This window comes from Rhamphochromis longiceps, linkage group LG4, assembly GCF_057381845.1.
Source record: "Rhamphochromis longiceps isolate RC_006_pf linkage group LG4, R_longiceps_female_GT1.1, whole genome shotgun sequence".
Lineage (NCBI taxonomy): Eukaryota > Metazoa > Chordata > Actinopteri > Cichliformes > Cichlidae > Rhamphochromis > Rhamphochromis longiceps.
The window spans coordinates 33,119,554-33,140,655 of record NC_140560.1 but is presented as its reverse complement, the minus strand read 5'-3'; the positions used below and the strand labels follow the sequence as shown (position 1 = coordinate 33,140,655).

The following is a 21,102-nucleotide window of genomic DNA, read 5'->3' as shown; positions in this document are numbered from 1 at the left end:
TTAACCCCAGAAACTTTGTAATGCAGTAGCAGAAACCCTGAAAACACCAGAGTCATCTGGAGAGCTTGACTTTCTCTACTGCTAGTTATCCAAGTTAACCAAAACTCAATTAACTTTCAAGGCTTTAGGTTTTCCCTTTTTTGTGTACGCACACCCTCCCACAAGAAGAAACTGAGACCAAAGTGATGTTCCACCAATATATTTACTGGCATAAATTTATGAGCCATTTGAAATGTATATACGTTGCTTATCTGCTATTCCACTTCATCTCCAACAACTGGCTCTCAGACCAACCTCATAATTTTAGCTATTTTTATCAAATGCATGACAGACATCTGCTTTAACGTTTCCCCGGTTAAAAAAAAAAAATCACCAACAGTAAATTATAGTAGATGTACATCATGCTGGGACGTGCTACATTTACATCCAAGCTAAACAGAAATGTATTCTTCAAAATGATCAAAATAAATCAACATAAATCAGCAGTTCCTTCTGTAAGTGCTGGAGCAGCATTTTTTAAGGTAACCATGCTGCTGTAAACCACATAATCCATGTGCTTCCTAAACGTATGACAATGGAAACTCTAGACACTTAAACTCACGCTGTGCCCCTTTAAATTATGTGATCAATCAGTATTTCGATCCTTGCTCAGGTCAAAGCTACGGAGACCAAACTTAACAGATCTTGTTTGAGAGTCTCTGCACAGTCAGCTTCTCTGGCCAGTCTGCGAAGGCAGTCCCCAGCAATGGAGGAGGACAGGAAGGGCCGAGGACAGTCCTGACAGCCCAGCAGCAAGGACAGGCAAGCCCGGCCCAGTGCTGGGTAGCTGTACCGCTGGGAAAACCAGTACAACTGGGGCAGCAGAGCAGCCAGAACACCACCTTCAGCAAATGTTTCCGAGGAGCGAGAGCCCTGAGCCGCAGATTTAGGAAGCTGCTCTGAATCTTTAATCAAGCTCTTTGGTCTTAAAGTCAGCTCTTCTGAACTGACTGATTTGTCCACTGTTTTCTTACCGTCTGTCTGTTGCAGGGAATTTGGTTTCTTTGTTTTTTCAGTTTGCATCTTAAATCCTGTCAGCTCTAGCTCTGACGTTCGATTGGCCAGGCTTTCCTCAGCAGACTCGGGGCACTCGTGGTCCATTTTGGATGCATCCTTTTCAGCGTTGGCCTCTGTTGTAGTCCGATTAGCGGCTTTCGGACAGCAGGACAGGAGAAACGACACACACAGGTCCTCTAAGTCTCTCTGTAGCTCACTTACCAAAAACCTGCAACCTCCAATCATCATCTCACATAACGGAGTTTTCTGGAAATCCACATTTCCTTCCGAGCGCTCCTCTGTCTCGCTTTCATAGAGACTCAGACCATCGAGCACCAATTTGTCCAAAATCTGGCACTGTCCACTCTTCCTTCCTTCCTCCCTTTCCTTAATTGTTTCTTCACCCTTAGTAAAGCGACATCCATGCAGATAATGTAGCACTGGTAATAATGCACCTCTGCTGACATCTTTAATGGGGATAGCTTCTTTTGAATTGCCCTGAGCTTCTCCAAATCCACCTCTCAACAGGGCCCTGAAATACTCAGAGCCAACCCCACCTGTGCCCTCAACCCCAGCTACAGCCTCCCTGCAGGCTGGGACCTGGGTCCCATCATCCAGCAGCAAGAACAGATCAAAGTTAGAGATGCTGTAAGGGCACGTGTCTGCTAGCCGAGCTTTTTTAGAGGGAGGCGGAGAAAAATGACCAAGGCTACTGATCGACTGTCTTATAACTGAAATTGAATGTTTTTTGTCAAGCTCGGTTTTAATGGTACCTGTGAGAGCAGACAGGCATCCAATCAGGAGAGAGAAGTACAGCGAGTGGAGATGTGAGGTCACGCCTGAATGTGGAGAATTCAAAAAGTCAGAAAGCAGTCTTTCACATTCAGCAGGGTGGTCTTCGTCCGCACCATCATCGTCGTCACAGCTGAGGGGCCGCAGGGCCAAGAGCAGCCCGCCGCTGTCCAGAAGAAGTTTCTTCAGCAGTGACTTGTTGCTGTACGAGAAAAAGAAAAGGTAAAAACATTAATAGTGAGTGTTTATTGTCTATTCTGACCTTCTTTGTTCCCTCTCATATACACACTGTTACAATGATGGATACTCCTATTCAAGAAGGAAATTGTTTCAAATAATAAGGTCAGCATATGTACAAGTAATCCCTGAGACAAAAACCTCACACTACAGTAAGCTTATTTTCAGGCTTTTCTTTATCTGATCTACAAGATGTCAGGATGTCTGGCAGTTTCTAATATAGTTGTTTCAGGCACGCAGGTAAGAGAACAGAAGCCCCGCCTGCCTGCTGTTCAAGCCTTCTGTTTACAAGAAACAGGCAGTCTGAGGATATTTGGTGTAAAGGTTGAAGAACTACAACAGCTTGTTTCAGATAGAAGATTTCCATATTTCAGAAATATAATGCAAGTAGAATAGAATCCACTATATTTGGTCTACTTCAAAATTCATCACAGATTACTGTTATGTGGGGCTGCAGCTATCGATTATTTTACTAATTGATTAATTTATCAATTATTCCATCGATTAATCGAGTAGTAGAAATATTTTTGTCTTATTAATGAGTAATGCGGAAAACAAAATACAGGTTTTTTTAAAACAAACTGCTCATTGTGTTCCCGTGTTTTTTGTCTTATCCGTCAACAAAACAAACCCTTTTTATTTACGTTTTAAATTTAAAAAATTGTCTTAAATGCAAAAATATATTTTAAAAAATACTCTCAAGTATAGTCAAATAAAATAAGATGAATATGCAAAATAAACTAAGGCATAAAACATGAATCTTTACTGTCTTCTTAGAAGGCTTTTTGAGTTTTTCTACATGTGTTTTTATGTGTTAAAGTGTGCAAGTGAATGACTGAGTTTGCGTCTGTAAGGAAAAAGGAAAATGTAGTGGCTGCAACGAAGAGAAGCAAGCATATCTGAATATTTTGAAGTTTGCCCCGTGCATTGATGCAAAGCTTTTGTGTTGCTGAACACAAGAGGTTATGATGGTGTAGATAATGAACATTAACATTCACCATCCAACCTAAGATCCCTCGGGTCAGTGGCTCAGAGTTTTACTGGCCCATGTACATTTTTTTTGGCTTGTGAAAAAAAAGCTTTCATTTGTATATTTTTAAATATTAACGCAATTTAATTGAGACAGTATTTCAGATTATTTCACTTTGAATCTGAACAATGTAACATAAGCTTTGAAATAAATGGTCTAGTGCACACCATGCCCCCGTTTAGACTCACCCCTGTTCGCATCCATGTAAAAAAGGACAGCTGCCGTCAGCCGTCAGCGAGCTGTATAATCTAACTAGTCTGGTATCAGACTAAGTTACCAGTTCATCGGCATATTTTAATACAACTCCTGGAGGCTTGCTGCAGATTTTTCTCTGTGTAAAACAAATGGCGGTGAATGGAGCAGCTACAAAGATAGTTTTTCTTCATATCACAGTTTGTTGATGAGTTGGTTTGATGAAGAGCCTGCTGTTTTGGACACGAGAAACACGTTTTCTTTCAATCAACCTGAGCTCACCGTCGCGTAATGACTCCGCCTCTTTGCTCTTCGCGGGATGTAAACAGACTCCGCCTCCCCATTAAACTGTGGTAGCATCATCACTGCTGCTGTTGGGTCATCTGTGTTTTTGTTTAAAATTGGGAGCTGAGTTGTTGTTTTTTTTCACATGCTGCTCCTAAATATGTTTGTATTGCACGTCTGTTTTTTAAGTCACAAGTCTGGGAGAAGCGCTCACGTTTCCATGGTGACAATGTTCCGCTACAGGGCCGTGCCTTAAACGAAGTGTCGAAGCAAAGAATGTGTGCCGAGAACTTTTTAGAACTGAATTTTTCGAAATACTCAATAAATCCTTGCAGCCCTACTGTTATACATTTAGTATTTTTTTATGAATACATTGTCAGTATACATCCAATACTTACCTGCTGATTAATGGCAGAGACAGTGCACAGTTCAGCTTATCTGAGTCAGAGCCAGACAGCATCACATGTGCAAGAACCCCAGAGCCAAATCCAGACTCACACTGGACACGCAGGTTATTCAGAAGGGCCACACCTGCAAAGTCAGCACACAATTATAAACTCTTTAGTCTTACATAAAAAAACAAAAAGACCAGATATTATATTTGATCGAACAAAAGACGGTTCCTGAGATAAATTCTGATCAACAGCGAATCAATATCGTCCCTGTAGTTAACCAAATGTGACCAAGCAGCAATTGAATTAGTTGAATTTTCAGTGTATCCGTGTAAAGTTCAGGGTTACTTGTTAGGGGTCATTTCACTTGTAGCCTGGCTTTCTCAGTTCAAATAAAAATGATTCCAATAAAGCAAAATAAGCAGATTTTAAATGTAAAAGACTAACACTGCACCTCTACCCTGTGAGCATATTTAATTACTTATGTGTGCATTATTTAAATCTTGTATAAGGTTTCACTTATTTTAACATGACTGTGTTCATCTCACCAAGCTGTTTAACTTTGGCTTTCACTCTGTCCGTCTGCCTGTCTCCTCTTTCAAATCCTTCTTCTCTCTGGCAGAGATGGTGGCGAATGAGCGCTACAGAACCCGTTCGGAGAAGCGACTGCAAACAGTTCGGGTTGCAGCTCAGCCGGCAAAGCATGCGGAAGCACTTGCTGCTGGGATCCTCACGCTGGGTAAGGTAAAAGAGCAAGCCGGACATGACGCCTGAGCTGACCAGAGCAGCACTTGGATCGGTGGCGTGGGAGAAGCGCGACAGCAGCAGCAGGATGGGTGACTCTGGCGTCCAGGGTTCGGGGTGGTAAGGGTGATGGAAAGCTAATGCGCGAGGCACAGATGGAGGAGTCTCAAGTGTGACTTTAGTCAAAGACGTTGTTGATTGAGCCCGCGGCCTGCGTCTGAGTGGGGATGAAAACTTGGATGGAGAAACGGGGGTTTGGCTTGTTTTAGTGGGAGAGGAGATGGTGGAGGAACTAGGCTGGGTTTGTGGTGAGAGCGTATTGGAGGGAGGCAGATTGGTGACTTTTGATGATGATGAAGACAAAGGCGAAGAGTGAGGTGCTTTTTTAGAAGCAGAAGAAATAGCTGAGTTGGGTGAAGAAGAGTTTTTAAGAGAGGAACTAGAATATGGGTTTGAGGAAGGGGTTTGAGGTGATGAAGATGGCGGGATCTGAAGACTCCCCCATTCTCCATCAACATTAGAAGAATCTAGAAGGTCCCCTTCAGAAGCTATCAAACCCTCAGACACCAACCAGGACCTGGAGAAAGGAATGAAATTGTAAACAATATCAAACAGAAGAAAACAGTGCATTGGGAAAACTAAATTTTAAAAAAATAAATTTCCTTTTTCCATACCTGAGACTTAAAAAGCTGGATGAGCCCTGCTCCCTACCAGATTCTTCCTTTTTGTGTCCCTCGGGAGGAGGAAAATCAAAGGAATCAAAACATAATGAAGACAGGAGCTCGGTGGGAGACGTACTAGAGGAGAGGCTCACGTCCATCTTCTCAGTCAATGGCTCCTCTCCTCTGGTGAGCTCAACTAGCCGTGCAACAAGAAGAGGAACCAGCCCCAACTCCTGCAGCTGCTCCATGGCAGATTCATCAAAAACAAAGTCTACACAGGCCATAAGAGCGAGACGGGAAAGAGGATGACTCTGATGAGCCGACAAAAAGCCAATCAGTACCTCCAGTCCGCCGCTCTCTTTCACCTTGGCCCGGTTCACGGCCTCTTTGCAGCACAAGCACAGAGCCTTGAGGAAGAGTCCTGACTTCAGTGGGTCCCTTTTAACCTCCTCTGTGAACTTCTGGATGACTCCCAGTGACCCCACGAGAGGGCGTAGGCAACCCTGAGAGCACATATTGGCTAATGTTTTCAGTGCCAACTCTTCAAAGGGTTTACCAGACTCTCCTGTCACCATGACACCCAGCTGAGCGAGGACCCCGGAACGAGACACCTCCCTGGCACATTCAACACCACAGCCCCGGGTGAGCTCATGGAGAGTCCTGAGAGCTGCTCGCCTCAACCCCTGGGGATACTCTGGTGCAATAAGAGGGGTGAGCGCAGATAGGGTCCCTTGGGTGAGCAATGAAAGGCGATTAGAAGGCGTATCACAGAGGTAGAGAAGGGCTCGAGTAGCAGACTGAGCACACTCAAGTTTGGGACAGGCATCTTTGGGTGGAGCAGCTGTGGGGGAGGACGGTGCAGATGAAAGAGACACGCAGAGAAGGAGAAGAGGAACACCACCTGTGTGATAATAAGAACGATTTATAATCAGAGGAGAAATTATATAGATTCACAGGTCAAAGAAAACACATTTTGATAGACTTGCTTTTATGTGATGGCATTACATGTGATATCTTTGTACTGTCTGGTTATCAGCTTTCAGTTTTTTTGTTTATTGTCTTCTTTCCCCTGTTTGACCTTAATGATCGACTTTAAATCTGCCCTTTGAGCACTCTACTTTTGCCTGTCTGTTACAGCACTTATTATTATTATTATTATTATTTTAATATATCTACAACTAAAAAAGCCCATTTGGAAGCTTTCAAGCTCATTTTAAATGCTGTCAGCTACAAAGGTGGATGTGACACACAGAAGCAGGTCAGACATACCTGCAGAGTGGATGAGTGCAGAGCTTTCTGGATCCATGGCCAAGTTCCCTAAAGCGCGGGCTGCTCGGTTCAGGACTGTTTCCAGCGACACATTTTTCTTAAGGATGTCCACTACAACAGGCATTTTTCAGATATAAGTTATGATAAAGATTGCTTAAATTTAAAAAGTATAATATATAGTATAACAATAAATCACCACTTACCTACAATATTTATCCCATCAAGTTTACGCACCTGATATTGTAGGAAAGTAGGAAAACATTTTAAAAGTTAGTGACTTTAATAAACAAACTCATCTATTATTTCTTGTCTCACCTCTATTCGTGTCTCCAGCTCAGTGCAGCAGTTGCCCAGGATGCTAAGAGCGAGATCCAGAGTTTTCCTCGAGCACTCTGGGTGTTTAATCAGATCCAACAGGTGCCGGAGACCACCCTGACCTCTGAATCTGGCAATGCCAGCCTTGCCGCTCTTGATGTGCTGCGTCCTAATAGCAACAAGCGCTCGCCACTGGGAGACTTTGGACCTCTTGTCCGTTTCTCTGGCACCGCCTGAGCCTGACTGTCCCTGACGCTCAGACCCCGATCCAGATTTGGAGATGTGAGTCAAGCACCAGGTCAAAGAAGACTCTGGTGATGGTTGTCCTTCCCTGGAAGGTGTTCTCGGGTTTTTTCTGTCACATTCTGCAGCCATGGCCCCCCGGATTTCCAGGTAACAGGTGTACTTATTTTTAATTTGTCCTCCTCAATTAAAACAAATATCACAGGCGCCGCGAGGCATCACTGGACGTTTCCAGTAAAACACCGAGAAATTATATACCATGTCCTTTCCACTTAGATATACTCAACTCTTGGTTTAGTTCATTGTCTTTAAAGTTTCCGGAAAAAAGCGACTTGTGTGGTAAGAACTACAGATACCAGCATGAAAAAGGAAAGTGTTACCGCCTGACGCCGCACTCCCCGACGGGATATGGAGTTCCGACGGCTTCGGTCCGCTCCCTTTAAAACTGGCCTATATCGTAAGAAGGCCAAGCAAACGTTAATCGACCAAGTGGACGTGTATTTTCTCGGTGTAATATATTTTTTACACACAAAATGACGAATTAAATCTCTATTTTATCAATGTTTTGTTACCACTGGCCGAATAATTTTTGTGAAACAAACTGCAATCGAGTGGGTTAGCCGCTAACGCCATCTTTAGCCAAACAACAAAACAGGGTCGGCCGAGGGAGGGAGCAGGGAGTGAAGAGGTGGGTCGGTTAAAAATACTCTGGGACGTGTAGTTCGAATTTGATAGCGCCCAGTTCCTCTTATGCGAACCATCCTTTTGAAAAACTACACCCCCCATGATCGCGACAAATCGTAACCTACGTTAAAAGAGTCAAAGAGTTTAGGGATTGTAGTTCATCCGCTAGTCCAGAATACTAAAAAGAATAGGCGTAATAACCAAAATGAACTACAATTTCCAAGCTACCAAGCGACGTTGTTATAGTCATCGTCTTTCTCGACGCGAGAGAGGGCATCGGTGACTCTTGGATGTTGTTAAATTCCGCGATAGATACACCGCTAGTAAATAAAAAAAAACAACTTTAACTGTAATGGTTGTGCTTTTAATAAGATGGAGGTAATCGAGACAATTGTGATTCAAAACTCCGAAGTGGAAGGAAAGGAAACGGTCGTGTCCAGTGTGGATACGGATAAAACAAAAGCAGGTTAGTACTCAGCAGGAACGTTTCCAGGATTTTTTTTTTCTTTTTTTGTATGGGGTGGGGTGGAGAATGAGAATTGGGGGGGGGGGGGGGGGGGCAAGAACAACAACAACCTGGTTTATTGCATTAAAAGTAGCACTGCACAAAATTTGTATTCAATAAAAACTGCTTTGCAATGTAGCTAAATATGCATTTACACACCCTTTCAGTTAAGTAAAAGTTAAGCATACAAAGTACCTACAATAAAAGTACTTGATGTAGTACTTAATACAAAATCATATACCGGTACATTATTTTATGGTTGGTTTTATTAGTATTATTATTGGAATAGTTTTATTTATATTTTTAAACTTAATATGTGACTATAGCTTTAAAATATAGATCAAGAACAAGATATGCATCCAAAATATAGTGCAGTATACCATAACGCAGAAAAACTTAATTGTAGTTGTATTGCAGTTGTAGTTGTACTCATGATGTTCAGCATTTTAAGAAAAACTGTACTGTAGACCAAGGCATTGTCTTTAATAACTCCAAAAAAAAGCAGTCGATCTGATCATCTACCTTTTTTCACTCCTAGAATTTATCTGGACAGTTCAGGCTACATGGCATCTAGTCAATACCCGGCTTGAAATGGATCAGGCCTTTGACCAGCCAGTGTGCAAGAAAAAGAAACTCTGGGAAATGGTTGCAGAGAAGGTCAATGCCAAATTGAGGGAGTCAGAGGTCACTGATGTCACTGTGAAGGCGTACGAATGTGATCTCAAGTGGAGAAACATGCTGGCCACATACAGAAAAAACGCAGAGAGGGCCAAGAGGTTGGGAGTGACCAGCGTCCACTGGGAGTTCTTTAAAGCTATGCACGAAGTCCTGGGTAAGAGCAGGGAGGAGATCGAAGCCCAGCGCAGGGCCAAACTCAGCGGGACCAAAGTAGGAAAAGCTATAGCGAGCAAGAGGTTTACCCCTATCCTCCCTACGCCTCCTGCAACAGCTGCTCCCTGCCTCACCAGGCCTCCGCAGGATGTCCTGCAGCTGTACATGGAGCTGCAGGAGAGGAAGATGAACATGTGGGCGCAGCAGAAAGCACTGGAGGAGCGAAAAATTGAGGCCATCAACAACCTGGCCCAAGCCATCTCCAGCCTGGCTCAGAAGAACGGCACACAGACTTCAAAGGATGGACATTAGGAGAGAGGAAACGCGAAATTACCAAGACCTTCCAACACTGCATGAGAAGAACAGCTCGTTTGCAATGTCTAATGTTTGTAGACTTTTTCACATTTTTACCGTTACAGTTTACAGAGTAGCTTGGATTAGCAGGTGTACAGTATGAGGCCAGACTCACCTTTAACACAGCAGGCAGATTACAGTTCTCTTTAAACCTGTCTCTTTTTTCCTCCTGGTGCTCAAAATAATGTAAGAATCTTTTATTTTTATACCAAAATAGAAAACTTGGATGAAGTTGAAGAGTACACACAAATGGGGAATCCACCCCCATCTGTTAAAGAACTGTACGAAAATAAACTGTACGTAAATAAAGTAACCATTGCCAGGCCAAAAGCAGTCAAATACAATACAGATTTCAGTAATGGGATTAATGAAGATACTGGTATAAATGTTAAAGTATTAATAAGATACTCTTTGTTTATAACTCTGTCTCTGTTGTGTGTTTTTTATGCTGAAAGCTTCCTGCAAATCTTTCCAGCACATATAGTTATTTAGTTTTAAAACAAATTATTAGCATAAGTAGCAATAATGCAGTGTGAGCATTAGCACAGAAACAGGCTCTGGCTGTCTATTACCTTAGAGAATGGTACAAAAAATACTGGAAGTTACCCCCGTGCATCTTCTTATTACTACTCTAATATGACAACTTGCTCAAGCTAGAGGTGAAATATGCAGGGGGAGAAGACCTAAACACCTCATAGGTGACTGAGTGTGTGAGACTGCAAGGGCTCTAACTGAGGAAAGTAGAAATGGGACAGCGCTTTGCGACATATAATGTGACGATACTTTCATGACAGAACACATTTCATGCTATTGTGGTTTCTAAACTTTAAATTTAGGCTCTTTTTTAGGTCTTCCTGTCTACCAGGTGCCTGATTTGAACACAGAGAAGAATTTACTTATAACTAACTTTGTCAAGGATTAAGAGTAATCTTCTTTCAGCTGCTCCTTTATTCACAAAGGGTCACCGCAGTAGATCCACATATTTGACTTGCCAGATTTTTACACGCAGTGCCATTCCTTTTTTTTCCCGCCTGTCCCATTTGGTTCTTTTGCCATCAGAATTATTGTCTAAAGGCCAATAAAGATGCCCAACAGATTTACTTTACCAAATGGACCATCCCGGCCTTGCCGTATCAGTCTATTTGATTCGCGGTGACAGTCCTGACACGCCTTCCTCCCAATCTTGGACTATAGATCTTTTGTGTGTTAGGAAAATGCATTAACACCACACTATGGAGATGATTAAATGAAAAAAAAAGCTAAACTCTTGATGAATGAATTCTGTGTAATATAAAGTGTCATTCATTTAAATTAATGAAAAGTTGGTTTGTTGTCATATTAAGGTTGGCAGCTACCGCCATCCCTGTTAGGTTATGCTTTTGGGTTTCCCTTAGTAACTGTTTTTAATGCATACACTACAGCGTGTATTAAAAAAATATATAAACATTGGTGTCACCTTCTGGTTAGTGAAGAGCTTGACAAGTTGTTACCTAATGAGCACATCTTGGATGATCCTCTTTTGACTCTTAATATTGACAGTGATTTACATAATAAATTTAATGCTGTGTTCAATTTAACCTGGAATGTGTTTACTGAAGTCTCAGAGCGAGGGAGGCCCATTTTCCCACAGAGATCCCTTCACCGCTCTCGCTCTATGACCTCAGGGAAACCTTTGCTGTTGGTTTTTAGGGGTTCAGTCACTACCTTCAAATGTTAATGAATGCAACATGCCAGGATCACGAGCACAACTGAAGTTTATTAACAAATTGAAATGTTCACGCGTTTCCATGATTAAAGCTTTTAAACAGAAAATCTGTAATGGAGTCACGTCTGCATACACCCTCGTCATCCGCCTCCCCCTCTTCATCTTGGGGTGTGGCTTCCTCCTTCTCTCCTTGAACCGCCTGTCCTAGGTCCAGAAACACATTATGCAACACACAGGCAGTCAGCACAACAGCTCTGGCTCGGTCATAGTTTCCAATATCCAGATACGTGAGCCTCCGAAACCTGGCTCTCAGATCGGCAATGGCCTGATCTAGGATCTGAAAATGCTCCTCCAGCGTCTTGTTAAAGAGCGCCTCTCTTGGTCCGTGACTTCCTGTGTACGGGGTAAAAATCTGATCAGTAAGTGGGTAGCCAGCTCTGGCCACAAGGCAGGAGCTGGAAGGCATTAGGTCAGGGTTCTGTTTGAGTTTGTCTCTTAGAGCACGACCTCTGTCCACATGAGATCCTTTACTGATTCTGCAGTGCAAGAACCGGCCTCTAATGTCACACACAAGCTCAAGGTTTAACCAAGAGTCAGGAGGGGCCTCCATCTTCATTCTCTTCACCTCAGGTATGGTGCTCTCCACATCATGTTTCCCTATAGGCAGGCGAATAGGGATCCGGGTGTGTCCCAACACTCCCAGAACCTGAGGAACACCTTGTCCTCCTTCTACTTCCTTTTTTCCAATTAGATTGGAGAATGGGAAAAGTGCCTCTACAGCCTCTTTCCCTGAAGAACAGAGAGAAAATATTATCATCATCATAATTTGCCCACATATGATTAATGACCCAACAAATTAACACACCAGCTGGCCATTTGATGTGCCTCTCTTCCAGCATGTTTATGCGCTGGCAGAAAGAGAAGAAGATCCTGTGGATGTTTCCCTTCTCCAGCTGGAAGCGGCGGGACACAGTGCGGTAACTGACTCGCTCGGACAGCAGTGTGAGAGACAGGAGGACAGTGTGGGACATTGATAAGCGAGCCCGTCCAGCCATTCGTGTCCTTGATTTGGAGCTTTGAAGTAGGTCTGAAATGTACTGGTGAAACACAGAGACACAAACAAAATACAACAGTATTTAATAGGCATGTATCCACTTTATTCTCCTTCCGGATCATGCAGAGTTTCTGGTTTTCTACTGGGATGTCAGCCACATCTCAAAGAAAAAGATGCATTTTCCACTTTTTTTGGTGAGATAAAACAAATGAATCCAGCAAAAAGTTATAAGATTAAGGAGTAATGACAAACATATGAAATGCAGAGCTTATAATTTGATTAAAGGCATTGTTATACATGATTGGTACACTTTAGAAATTCCTTAGTTTATCTCATATTCAGGTTCAAATTCTTTTTAATTGATTTTTGAATATCATGTTAAATTTGAGTTTGAAAATTAAAAAAACTGGCCAAAAATTGTCACTATTGTTTTTAATAGTAGTTGAAAACTGTAAAACGCTTTCTCAGAGGAAAACTAAAGCCACAAAACTACCTTGATCGCTGGATTATCCACAGTATCAACCTGCTCCTGGGACTCTGCAGCCTCCTCCTCTTTCTCTTCCTCCTGCTCGGACGGACTGGATGTTGTTGCTGTGTGTAAAACTTGGGGCCCCACCTGATTCTGTAGTAACTGTACGTAAATAGTATTGGTAGGAGGAGGACGACGATGGGACTGCTTTTCCAGTTTTGCCAGGAGCTGTGACTCCAGGATCTCTTCCACCGCCTGGTCCAGCCTGTGCTCCAGCTCGCCCGCAGACAGAGGCTGCCACTCCCGTTCCACCATGTCCAGCACGGCCCTGCCTGCCGATAAAACACATTCACTGACATCCATTTTTTTAATACCGGCGATAGAGAAACAAGATGCTTTCAGAGCATGGAAGCCAAGCAGAGGTCACCGGTCCTTTCAAGCAGTTGCAAGCCCATTCTGTTGTTAGCACTATGCTAATCTAGCCCGCTGGCTAGCTAGCTAATGTTTGCTGCTTTCAGGGACTGTCGGAATTTTGGCAGAGTCACTGAGACGTTGAAAGACAGTGACCGTATGAGCACACTAAAGTTTTTCTTCATCATTATAAATAGAAGTGTAAAAAAATGGTACACAGACAATAAAAAAAGTAAATTAAATAAATCAAACAGTGAGCAATACAGAGACAGAACAAGGACAAAATAAGTCACATTACATTAAGTGGAAAAAAAAAACAATTCAAAAACTGATTTGAGAGATTGCTAAGCAGCCTTTCTAATACTTATTAGAAAGTTCATTAATCAAAAAATCTGTTATTATTTTACTAGTGTAACTTTAAAAATTGTTCATTTGTATTTACAATATGAACACAATAAATATTATACACATTTGGTTTTGGACTGCAATATGAAAAATATCTTTTGAGAAATTTTCAAACATTTTCACAAATTAGTGTTTGTATTAGTTTGTACAGAGATGTTTCTGATGTCAGTGCTCTGGCAAAGTTGAAATGTTGATAGTTATCACTTTTTTTGTCTTGATTTATTTACCTCTTGAAAGTAGACCCAGCATATTTAATTACAGTCACATATTGTTTTGTTCATTTGAATACTGCGTTAAAGAAATATGTCTCAGAAAGTTAAAGGTGAAAATAAACAAGAATGGTCAAATCTATTTTTAAGTCAACAAGAAGATTTTCCTAAAAGGAGGTTATTTACACCACAGGCAATAAAAAGTCCCAACTTCTTCTGTTATCGTCACTATTTTGGTTGTTTCAGTCCAATTTTGATGCTTTCCAGTGAAGTAGATGGTAAATAGAAAAGAGCCAGAACATTATATAACAGAAAACCAAAAGATTGATATCCATAATTATAGCAGTAATTAAAAGACAGGATAAATAAGAGACTGCACTTCGCAGTTTAGTGGTTTAGATTTTTAGACGAAGCAATGCCCAGTTCTGGGTCCTACTATCATTCAGAGTAAACAACACATATCCTGCCAAATTACATTCTGGCTGAATAAAGTTCCTTATTAGTTAGAAAGCCAATTTAATACACACCAGTAGAACCTGCCCAGTGCTGGACGACGCCAGATTAAGCAAGACGTTGGTCCTTAAAAAACAGAAAGTGCTACATGATGTATAACACAAAAAATGAGCTTGGCACATAAAGTAAGTCCTTTGTTACAACAGCGCTTCTCGGCAATAAATCTTATACCATCGGACAGCCTGCTTATTTCCTCTTAAATCAGGGGTGGGGAACTCCAGGCCTCAAAATCTGGTGTCCTGGTTTTAGATATCACCCTTGGTCAACACACCTGAATCAAAGGATTAGTTCATTAGCAGGCCTCCGGAGAACTTCAAGACATGTTGAGGAGGAATTTAGCCATTTAAATCAGCTGTGTTGGATCAAAGACATCTAAAACCTGCAGGACACGGGTCCTTGAGTTCTCCCACCCCTGCCTTAAATGGTGGCACATTTGTAAGGAAAATCCATTTGTGGATTTGATGAATTGCTGCACAATTCATCAAATCAAACTTCTAAAGCTGGCTTCAACAGATTTCAATGTTAAAATTCACAGATTTACAGCCTGGCTCAACAATGGCTTTTGGCTCCTATGGATAGTTTCGTCATTCATAACAGCTTTACAATCTGTGTGTTTAAATAAGTCATCCACTTGTCAGATTTCCCGAAATATGATTTTCTGTGCGGTACAGACCTCCTAAGTAGCTTGTGGTGTTTTAACAGCAGCTGCTAAAACACCAACATCGTGGCTTCATCAAGGCCACAGTGGCTGTGGGCAACATTTTACACCGTCTATGTTCAAAGATCACTTTAAATTGTACAAACACACAACAGTACACAGATGTGAAAAACAATTCTTTTAATGTTAAACCAGTTACAAGTGCAACTTTGATCATCACATCCCACTGTTTAACAGCCTCAATCTTCAAATATGCTTTTAAATGTAATATTAAACAGCGTCTTTTCCCACACCCACCAGGCCATTACATCTTCTTCCTGTAATAACAGACTTTTTTTTTTTGTAATCATTATTAAGTTTCTAGATCATGAGACCCAGTGTTACACCATAATGTGAAGTTTTGATGTGCAGAAGTGTTTATTTCTAATACAATTTTATTTTTATTTTTTGAAAATAATACGCATTATGGTATTAACAGTGTAAAATACAGCACAAACTGCAGCATGACATAAATGAGCTATGGTTCCGGGATAAATGGGAGGCAAAATAAGCAGCCAGGCACAGCTCATAATTTAACCACGACGTGTCACCTCTTCACTTCAGACTGTCAAGCAAGTCACAGGCTACAACCAATCGTTGCTGAGGAAAGGTGAAGAGGTCTCCATCAATGTTAAGAAGGGAAAAGTAAAGAATAATCGCCACAACTTGAATTTTGATTGCTGCTATGCCTGAAGACGTGTACTGAAGATTCAAATGAGTCATTCAGTCTCAGTAACTTAGATATTCACAAACTCCAAGCTATTGCAGCAACACATATCCAAACCACCCCCCAAAAAAGTTAATCCTAGTAATATTTTAATAAAGAAACACAAACATAAAAACCTAAAAATGCGACACCTTGTCAAATCCCACTCTGAAGCCAGCAAATTAAAGAACACAAGTAAGGCAGCATCAGCCTTACTCCAAATAAAGACTAGAATTCATTAAATACGAGGTACAATTATTCATGTTCAGCCTTTACCAACCCCGTGGATGACTGACAGTGTCGTGACAAGTCCGTCAGGTATCTCTGTGGGGTCTTTTGTGTAATTATCAATTTATCTAGCATGCGTTTGCCGATTTCAGGACAAAATGAACCACTTTGAAGCACCCTCACATTTACACCAAGGGGGAATCCGCGTTTGAAATTGTTTACGCCCAGCTGAAGATCGGTCGTCGGCAAGGCAAAACTTCACCCGCTGAGGCATCACTTCCCAAAAATTCAACCCCTCCCTTCGACCCCCTGTGTGTCCCTCTCGTTTCCCCCGCCTCTGAGCTCACTGTACAGCCTGTTCGTTGGCTGTGCTGCCTGAATCCTGGGGCTTCATGACGTCGGGGAGCTCAGGGGGAGTGGAGAAGGGCTCAATCCTCAGCTGCTCAAAGGAATCATCTGGGAGAACGACAGAAAGTTAAAACACAGAGAGAGACAAAAGAGACATTAAATTCTGGAAAGAGATCAAAGTAACATGAAAGGAGATCCAAAGAAATGAATAATTTTGTATCCAGGGGGACCTGAATTTTAAAATAACAGTTTTTAAAACGCCAAAAAGTCACAAAGTGTTTGTTTTGGACAACTAGACCAATGTTGAACACTGAATAAGTTAAAAAGTATTTTCCTTCTTCCACTGGAAAAAAAAATGGCATTTCCTGAGTGACAAAGAAAAACTCTTTGAAAAGCTCTGGCAATCTTTTCTGGCAACATTCCCATTTTTCCTGTTTTCACTTGTATTTTAAGACCATCTCCCGGCAGTCGGTTTCTCTCAGAAAACTCCCAAACCTGCACGACTCTTAAACTTTACCATGAATAACTGGAATACACGGATCAGTACGTTTTGTACGTTGAGCCAACTTTGCCCAATTTGCCAGATTGTCTATGAAATGCACACACAGTACACACTCCAAATACAATTTCAACCCATCTGGCGGCACAAACTGGCAACCCGATTCAAAGGATGTGCCTTGCCAATCTCTACACAGACACCACAGCTGAGTTCTAAATAAATTACCTCTTTTTACCATTTCATCTTTCTTTACTACAAAGACGCAGTAAAATCGCAAGACATAAACAATGATGAGTTCAGCCACATATGTACCCATTTCAGTGTGTGTGACACAGGGTGATGGACTTTGCTAAGTTGGACACATTTACCAAACCGAGCTTCCAGAGTTAATAACACATAATCAAAAACTTGTAAAAATATAAACGCCTCTTTCCAACTGTAGACAACAAGTTGCAACAATTTTCTTTAAAAGCTGGACAATTTAACAGAAGTGGTTATAGCTCACATTTGGCTTGAAAGAGGATAACATATTACAATAACTTACAGTTCAAACAGCAAACTATGACTAGCTTTGCTTACCCATTAGTTGTGGTGGGAACATATCCTATTAAAGTTATTCAGGAAAGTACTTAAAGCCTTTACATGCTGGGCGTGAAAGATTCTTGCGAGCATTTTGGTGCAGCCAGTCCCACCGACTGCGTAATTTTATAGTACTAATTTTTTGGGATCAAGCTCAATTTTTATCATGTGAATGAACAGGCGTCACCAATCAGACCACTGCAATTACCAACAAGTGTGCTTGTAGCTCCAAATGTACACCGATACTGAATACACAAATAGTAACATAATACAATTTCAGCTCAGACACAGCTAAACGCCGTCAGTCGGCTCTCTGAAATGATTTCTTTGCCTCCTCAGATGTGGTCCCAACTCTGCCAACAAGGGTTCAAACTGCCCCACTGACATCGTGATACAGCTTCAACTCCTGTACCAAACCATGAAATTCTGCCTTCTTATCGGAACTGGACAAACCTGGAATCTCCGGTTCTTCATTTTCTTGTTTAAAAACAGCAGAACCAGCTCATCTTTGCTTGATGCAGACTCATTTTTTTTTAGTAGTACATTCTTTTGAGGACAAATTTTTCACAAAAAGCAACATTTTGGATATGTGCATGTACGTTAAACCAGCGGTCCCCAACCTTTTTTGCGCCACGGACCGGTTTATGTTCGACAATCTTTTCACGAGCCGCCCTTTAAGGTGTCGCGGATAAATACAACAAAATAAAACCAGTACCGGTACCCAAAAAAAAGAAAAAAAAAAAAAAAAGAAGATTTATTCATAACACACGAGAAAAGACCCAGGGAAACCGAGTTAACTATAAAAAAAATAACGTTAAAAAAACCCTGAAAACCACAAATTTCACACCCAAGCATCAACTTGCGGTATGATACCAAACGACTCACGGTCTGTGGCCTGATATATATGCTACAACAGAACTACAAACTCCCAGATTTTGAAACTTAAATGTTGGTAGGTATGTTTTTGGAACTTTAGAGATAATTTGGATTGTATAGCGCATCGATGTGACAAGTTGCTTAGTGTAAACCAGAATCCAGAATGTAGAATTTGGCTGTTATCTTTTTTTCCCTAAACCTGAGTTCAGATCAAGCGAATAAGCTCACAGTAAAATCTAGTATTGAGGTGGGTTAGAAGATGAACTACTCACCACTCAGACGAAACGCTAATCCCACCGTGGCCGGGGCCTGAGGCCGGGCTGTCTGATTTGTGAAGCCGCAGTTTCCAAGAGTTTGACTGTCATTAAGCAGCACGTCATCCTGAAGAAGAAAGAGTTAAAAGAAGCAGACATCTTCAGAGATTTGCAGGATCAAGTTTGCAGGACAGACTGTTTTGTAACAAAGCGAAAATGGCGAGGCCTTGTTCTCTGATGTGAAGACTGCTTGTACTCAACAAAAAGCCAAAGTTTGAGGAAAGGAAAAAAAGGAAGCCCAATGATGTGTTCAGATAGAACCTGAACCAAAGTAAAAATATTTAAACTTTGTAAAAACTTTGATTTTTTTTTTTTTTTTTTTAAATGAAAGATTAGACTTTCCTGACAAACTGAAATGGAGGACAAGCTTTTTGTAATTGACATTGACTCAACTTCACTTTTACATTGAGAGGGGAAAGGGGGGGGGGGGGGGGGGGGGGCGCTTGAGGAAATGTAGGACTTCCTTCTAATTTCTGAAAATATGTTACTGTCACTTGATTTCAGTTATAAATTATAAGTTTGCTCCTGTCCGCTGACTGCTGGGGCTAAACATTCAGGGGAGACTTCAAGTAACAAAAGAAAACTTTGATTCACGTTTTGTGAGAACAGCTTTGTCAAGTGAATAAAGGACAGGTATTAGAGCTCCAGCTATTATTTTGATTAACAATCTTTTTTTGAGACATTGCTTAGAGTATAAAATTGTAAGGTTAAAAAAAATACTATTAACAAGGTTTCCAGGTAATTTATTTCACCTTATAAAGCCTCTGATCTTCAGGTGGCCTCTTTAAAATGCCCTCCACGATGCGCTTCAGTTCGTAGACTGTGGTTGACTCTTTGGCATCTGTGAAGATGGTCGTCTTGTGACGTCGGATCATTAGAAACACATCCTGCAGTGAGATGAAGTGACAGGAGAAAATCAGATAGTGATGATAGTGATAAACACTGTAACCCTGATTCTCAGAAACACACGTCCTGTCTTACTGAATTAAGCTCAATTCTGTTTTCTGAGCATTTATATCAGATACTGCTCATCTCTGTTGAGCCTACAGAACGTATCCAGTGCCATCACCAGATAGATTTATCACGTGAGAAAAAGCTGGTTAAAGTTTGAGCAAAACAAACAGACGGTAGATGGGCGTTTATAAACTGAAACAGTCTCTGCTTAACCAGGTTATTCTGTGTGGGAACACTTTGGTAACTTTATGAGTAAGCCAAGTCACTTCTCTACACCTCACGTTTTAAATAGCCGCAGTGACACATAGCTTAGCTAAGGCAGTTTTAACCAAAGCTTCAGCCATCTGTTAACGCCAGCTGTAGCGGCTTCCTCGATCAACTGTTTTCACAGACTTGAACTATAAAGTTGACAGTTTGTGTTTCAACTCCTCTAACTTTTAAAACAAGCCCCGCTCACGCTAAACAACCATTTTTTATCTAAGTTACATACATGGCAGCGTTAGCTGATAACTTTAGCCAGTTAGCTTTTGTGCGGCTAGATGGCTATTTGAGCCACAAAAATTTGGATGATTTATCTCGAACAACAGTCAGTTCGTTCACATTGATCGGACCCCACTGTGCTTAACTTGCTATCAACTTGAAGAGTATAGCGCAACGAGCCACCATGAGCTACTGTATTGACTAACGCAGGAGAAGCTAGCCAATGCTAGCAAAGGTTAGCTAAACAAAGACATTCGTCTCTGAGTGATTGCTTTGTGACCAGCTTAGCTGCTCAAATCAGGCATTTTACCGCTCTGGGGAGGGTTTGCCGGCTGACCTAAAGTCGGTTTTTCGTAGTCAACAGGCCACTATATTCTGTATGTGTTTTCCTCACTCACCATTTCTTGCGGTTGGCTGCACACAGTGGGGAGAAAAACTGCACTGCACAACGACAACTATGAGCTCAGAGCAGCATCAGACAGCCACCGCTTTAACTCCACCATCCACCAGCTGAGGGCAGCGCGCACAGCGCCGTCACTCTGTGCATGCACAAACTAATGCAACAGGAGAATATCTGTCTGAATGTCTTATTTCTCTTCATAACTGCTTAAATTATCAGAGTTAATCGGAGCTCCCGTTTTATGAAGGATTGCACCACGTTTTTCCCCACACACTGAGACGTTTTGTTTTGCAAAAGTCAACACGTGAGCATGAATACTGAAACTCTGGGCTTAAATAAATGTGGAAAATTAAAATTTAAAATAAAACAATGCTTTTGTTAATTCACAAAAAAATCAGAAATTTCCATAGTAAGTGGGGCGAAACAGGAACTCTGCCATTTAACGGTTTATCTGTTACTTAATTACTTTGGTGTAGTATGAATGGGTGAGGTCCTTATCAGCATGAAAAGTTGTAAATCTTATAAAAGCACGGTTAAAAGCTTAAAATGAGTGCCCTGCTTGAATATTGTTCAAAGCTAACCTGTGGGCCGGGTTGGAGTCATTGCTGGCCAGATATCCCAGTGATCAAGTAAAGTTTTGTAACATCGACACCTTTTAAACTGTTTCATCACGCCTTCCTTCCCT

The 21,102-nt window shown here is 41.5% G+C and overlaps 4 protein-coding genes across 4 annotated transcripts; 1 reads left to right on the top strand and 3 right to left on the bottom strand.

Moving 5' to 3' along the window:
- Positions 1 to 192: 192 nt before the first annotated feature.
- armc5 (armadillo repeat containing 5) lies at positions 193 to 7,860 on the bottom strand. Its single transcript, XM_085404626.1, has 7 exons — positions 6,954 to 7,860; positions 6,842 to 6,872; positions 6,639 to 6,749; positions 5,382 to 6,270; positions 4,512 to 5,284; positions 3,970 to 4,102; positions 193 to 2,029 (listed from the first exon to the last, which is right to left on the bottom strand). The coding sequence occupies exons 1-7, from the start codon at positions 7,326 to 7,328 to the stop codon at positions 649 to 651; spliced, it is 3,693 nt and encodes a 1,230-aa protein (XP_085260752.1). The 5' UTR covers positions 7,329 to 7,860; the 3' UTR covers positions 193 to 648.
- Positions 7,861 to 8,036: 176 nt separating this feature from the next.
- LOC146672113 (uncharacterized) lies at positions 8,037 to 11,152 on the top strand. The gene is made up of 2 exons (XM_085404628.1): positions 8,037 to 8,346; positions 8,924 to 11,152. Exons 1-2 carry the CDS (start codon positions 8,253 to 8,255, stop codon positions 9,526 to 9,528), a joined length of 699 nt encoding a protein of 232 aa, XP_085260754.1. The 5' UTR covers positions 8,037 to 8,252; the 3' UTR covers positions 9,529 to 11,152.
- Positions 11,153 to 11,306: 154 nt separating this feature from the next.
- On the bottom strand, positions 11,307 to 13,329 carry LOC146672112 (putative nuclease HARBI1). The gene is made up of 3 exons (XM_085404627.1): positions 12,823 to 13,329; positions 12,141 to 12,372; positions 11,307 to 12,064 (listed from the first exon to the last, which is right to left on the bottom strand). The coding sequence occupies exons 1-3, from the start codon at positions 13,159 to 13,161 to the stop codon at positions 11,346 to 11,348; spliced, it is 1,290 nt and encodes a 429-aa protein (XP_085260753.1). The 5' UTR covers positions 13,162 to 13,329; the 3' UTR covers positions 11,307 to 11,345.
- A 1,830-nt stretch (positions 13,330 to 15,159) lies between these two features.
- elob (elongin B) lies at positions 15,160 to 20,571 on the bottom strand. The gene is made up of 4 exons (XM_085404625.1): positions 20,416 to 20,571; positions 19,336 to 19,470; positions 18,542 to 18,650; positions 15,160 to 16,423 (listed from the first exon to the last, which is right to left on the bottom strand). Exons 1-4 carry the CDS (start codon positions 20,416 to 20,418, stop codon positions 16,311 to 16,313), a joined length of 360 nt encoding a protein of 119 aa, XP_085260751.1. The 5' UTR covers positions 20,419 to 20,571; the 3' UTR covers positions 15,160 to 16,310.
- Between the last annotated feature and the right edge of the window lie 531 nt (positions 20,572 to 21,102).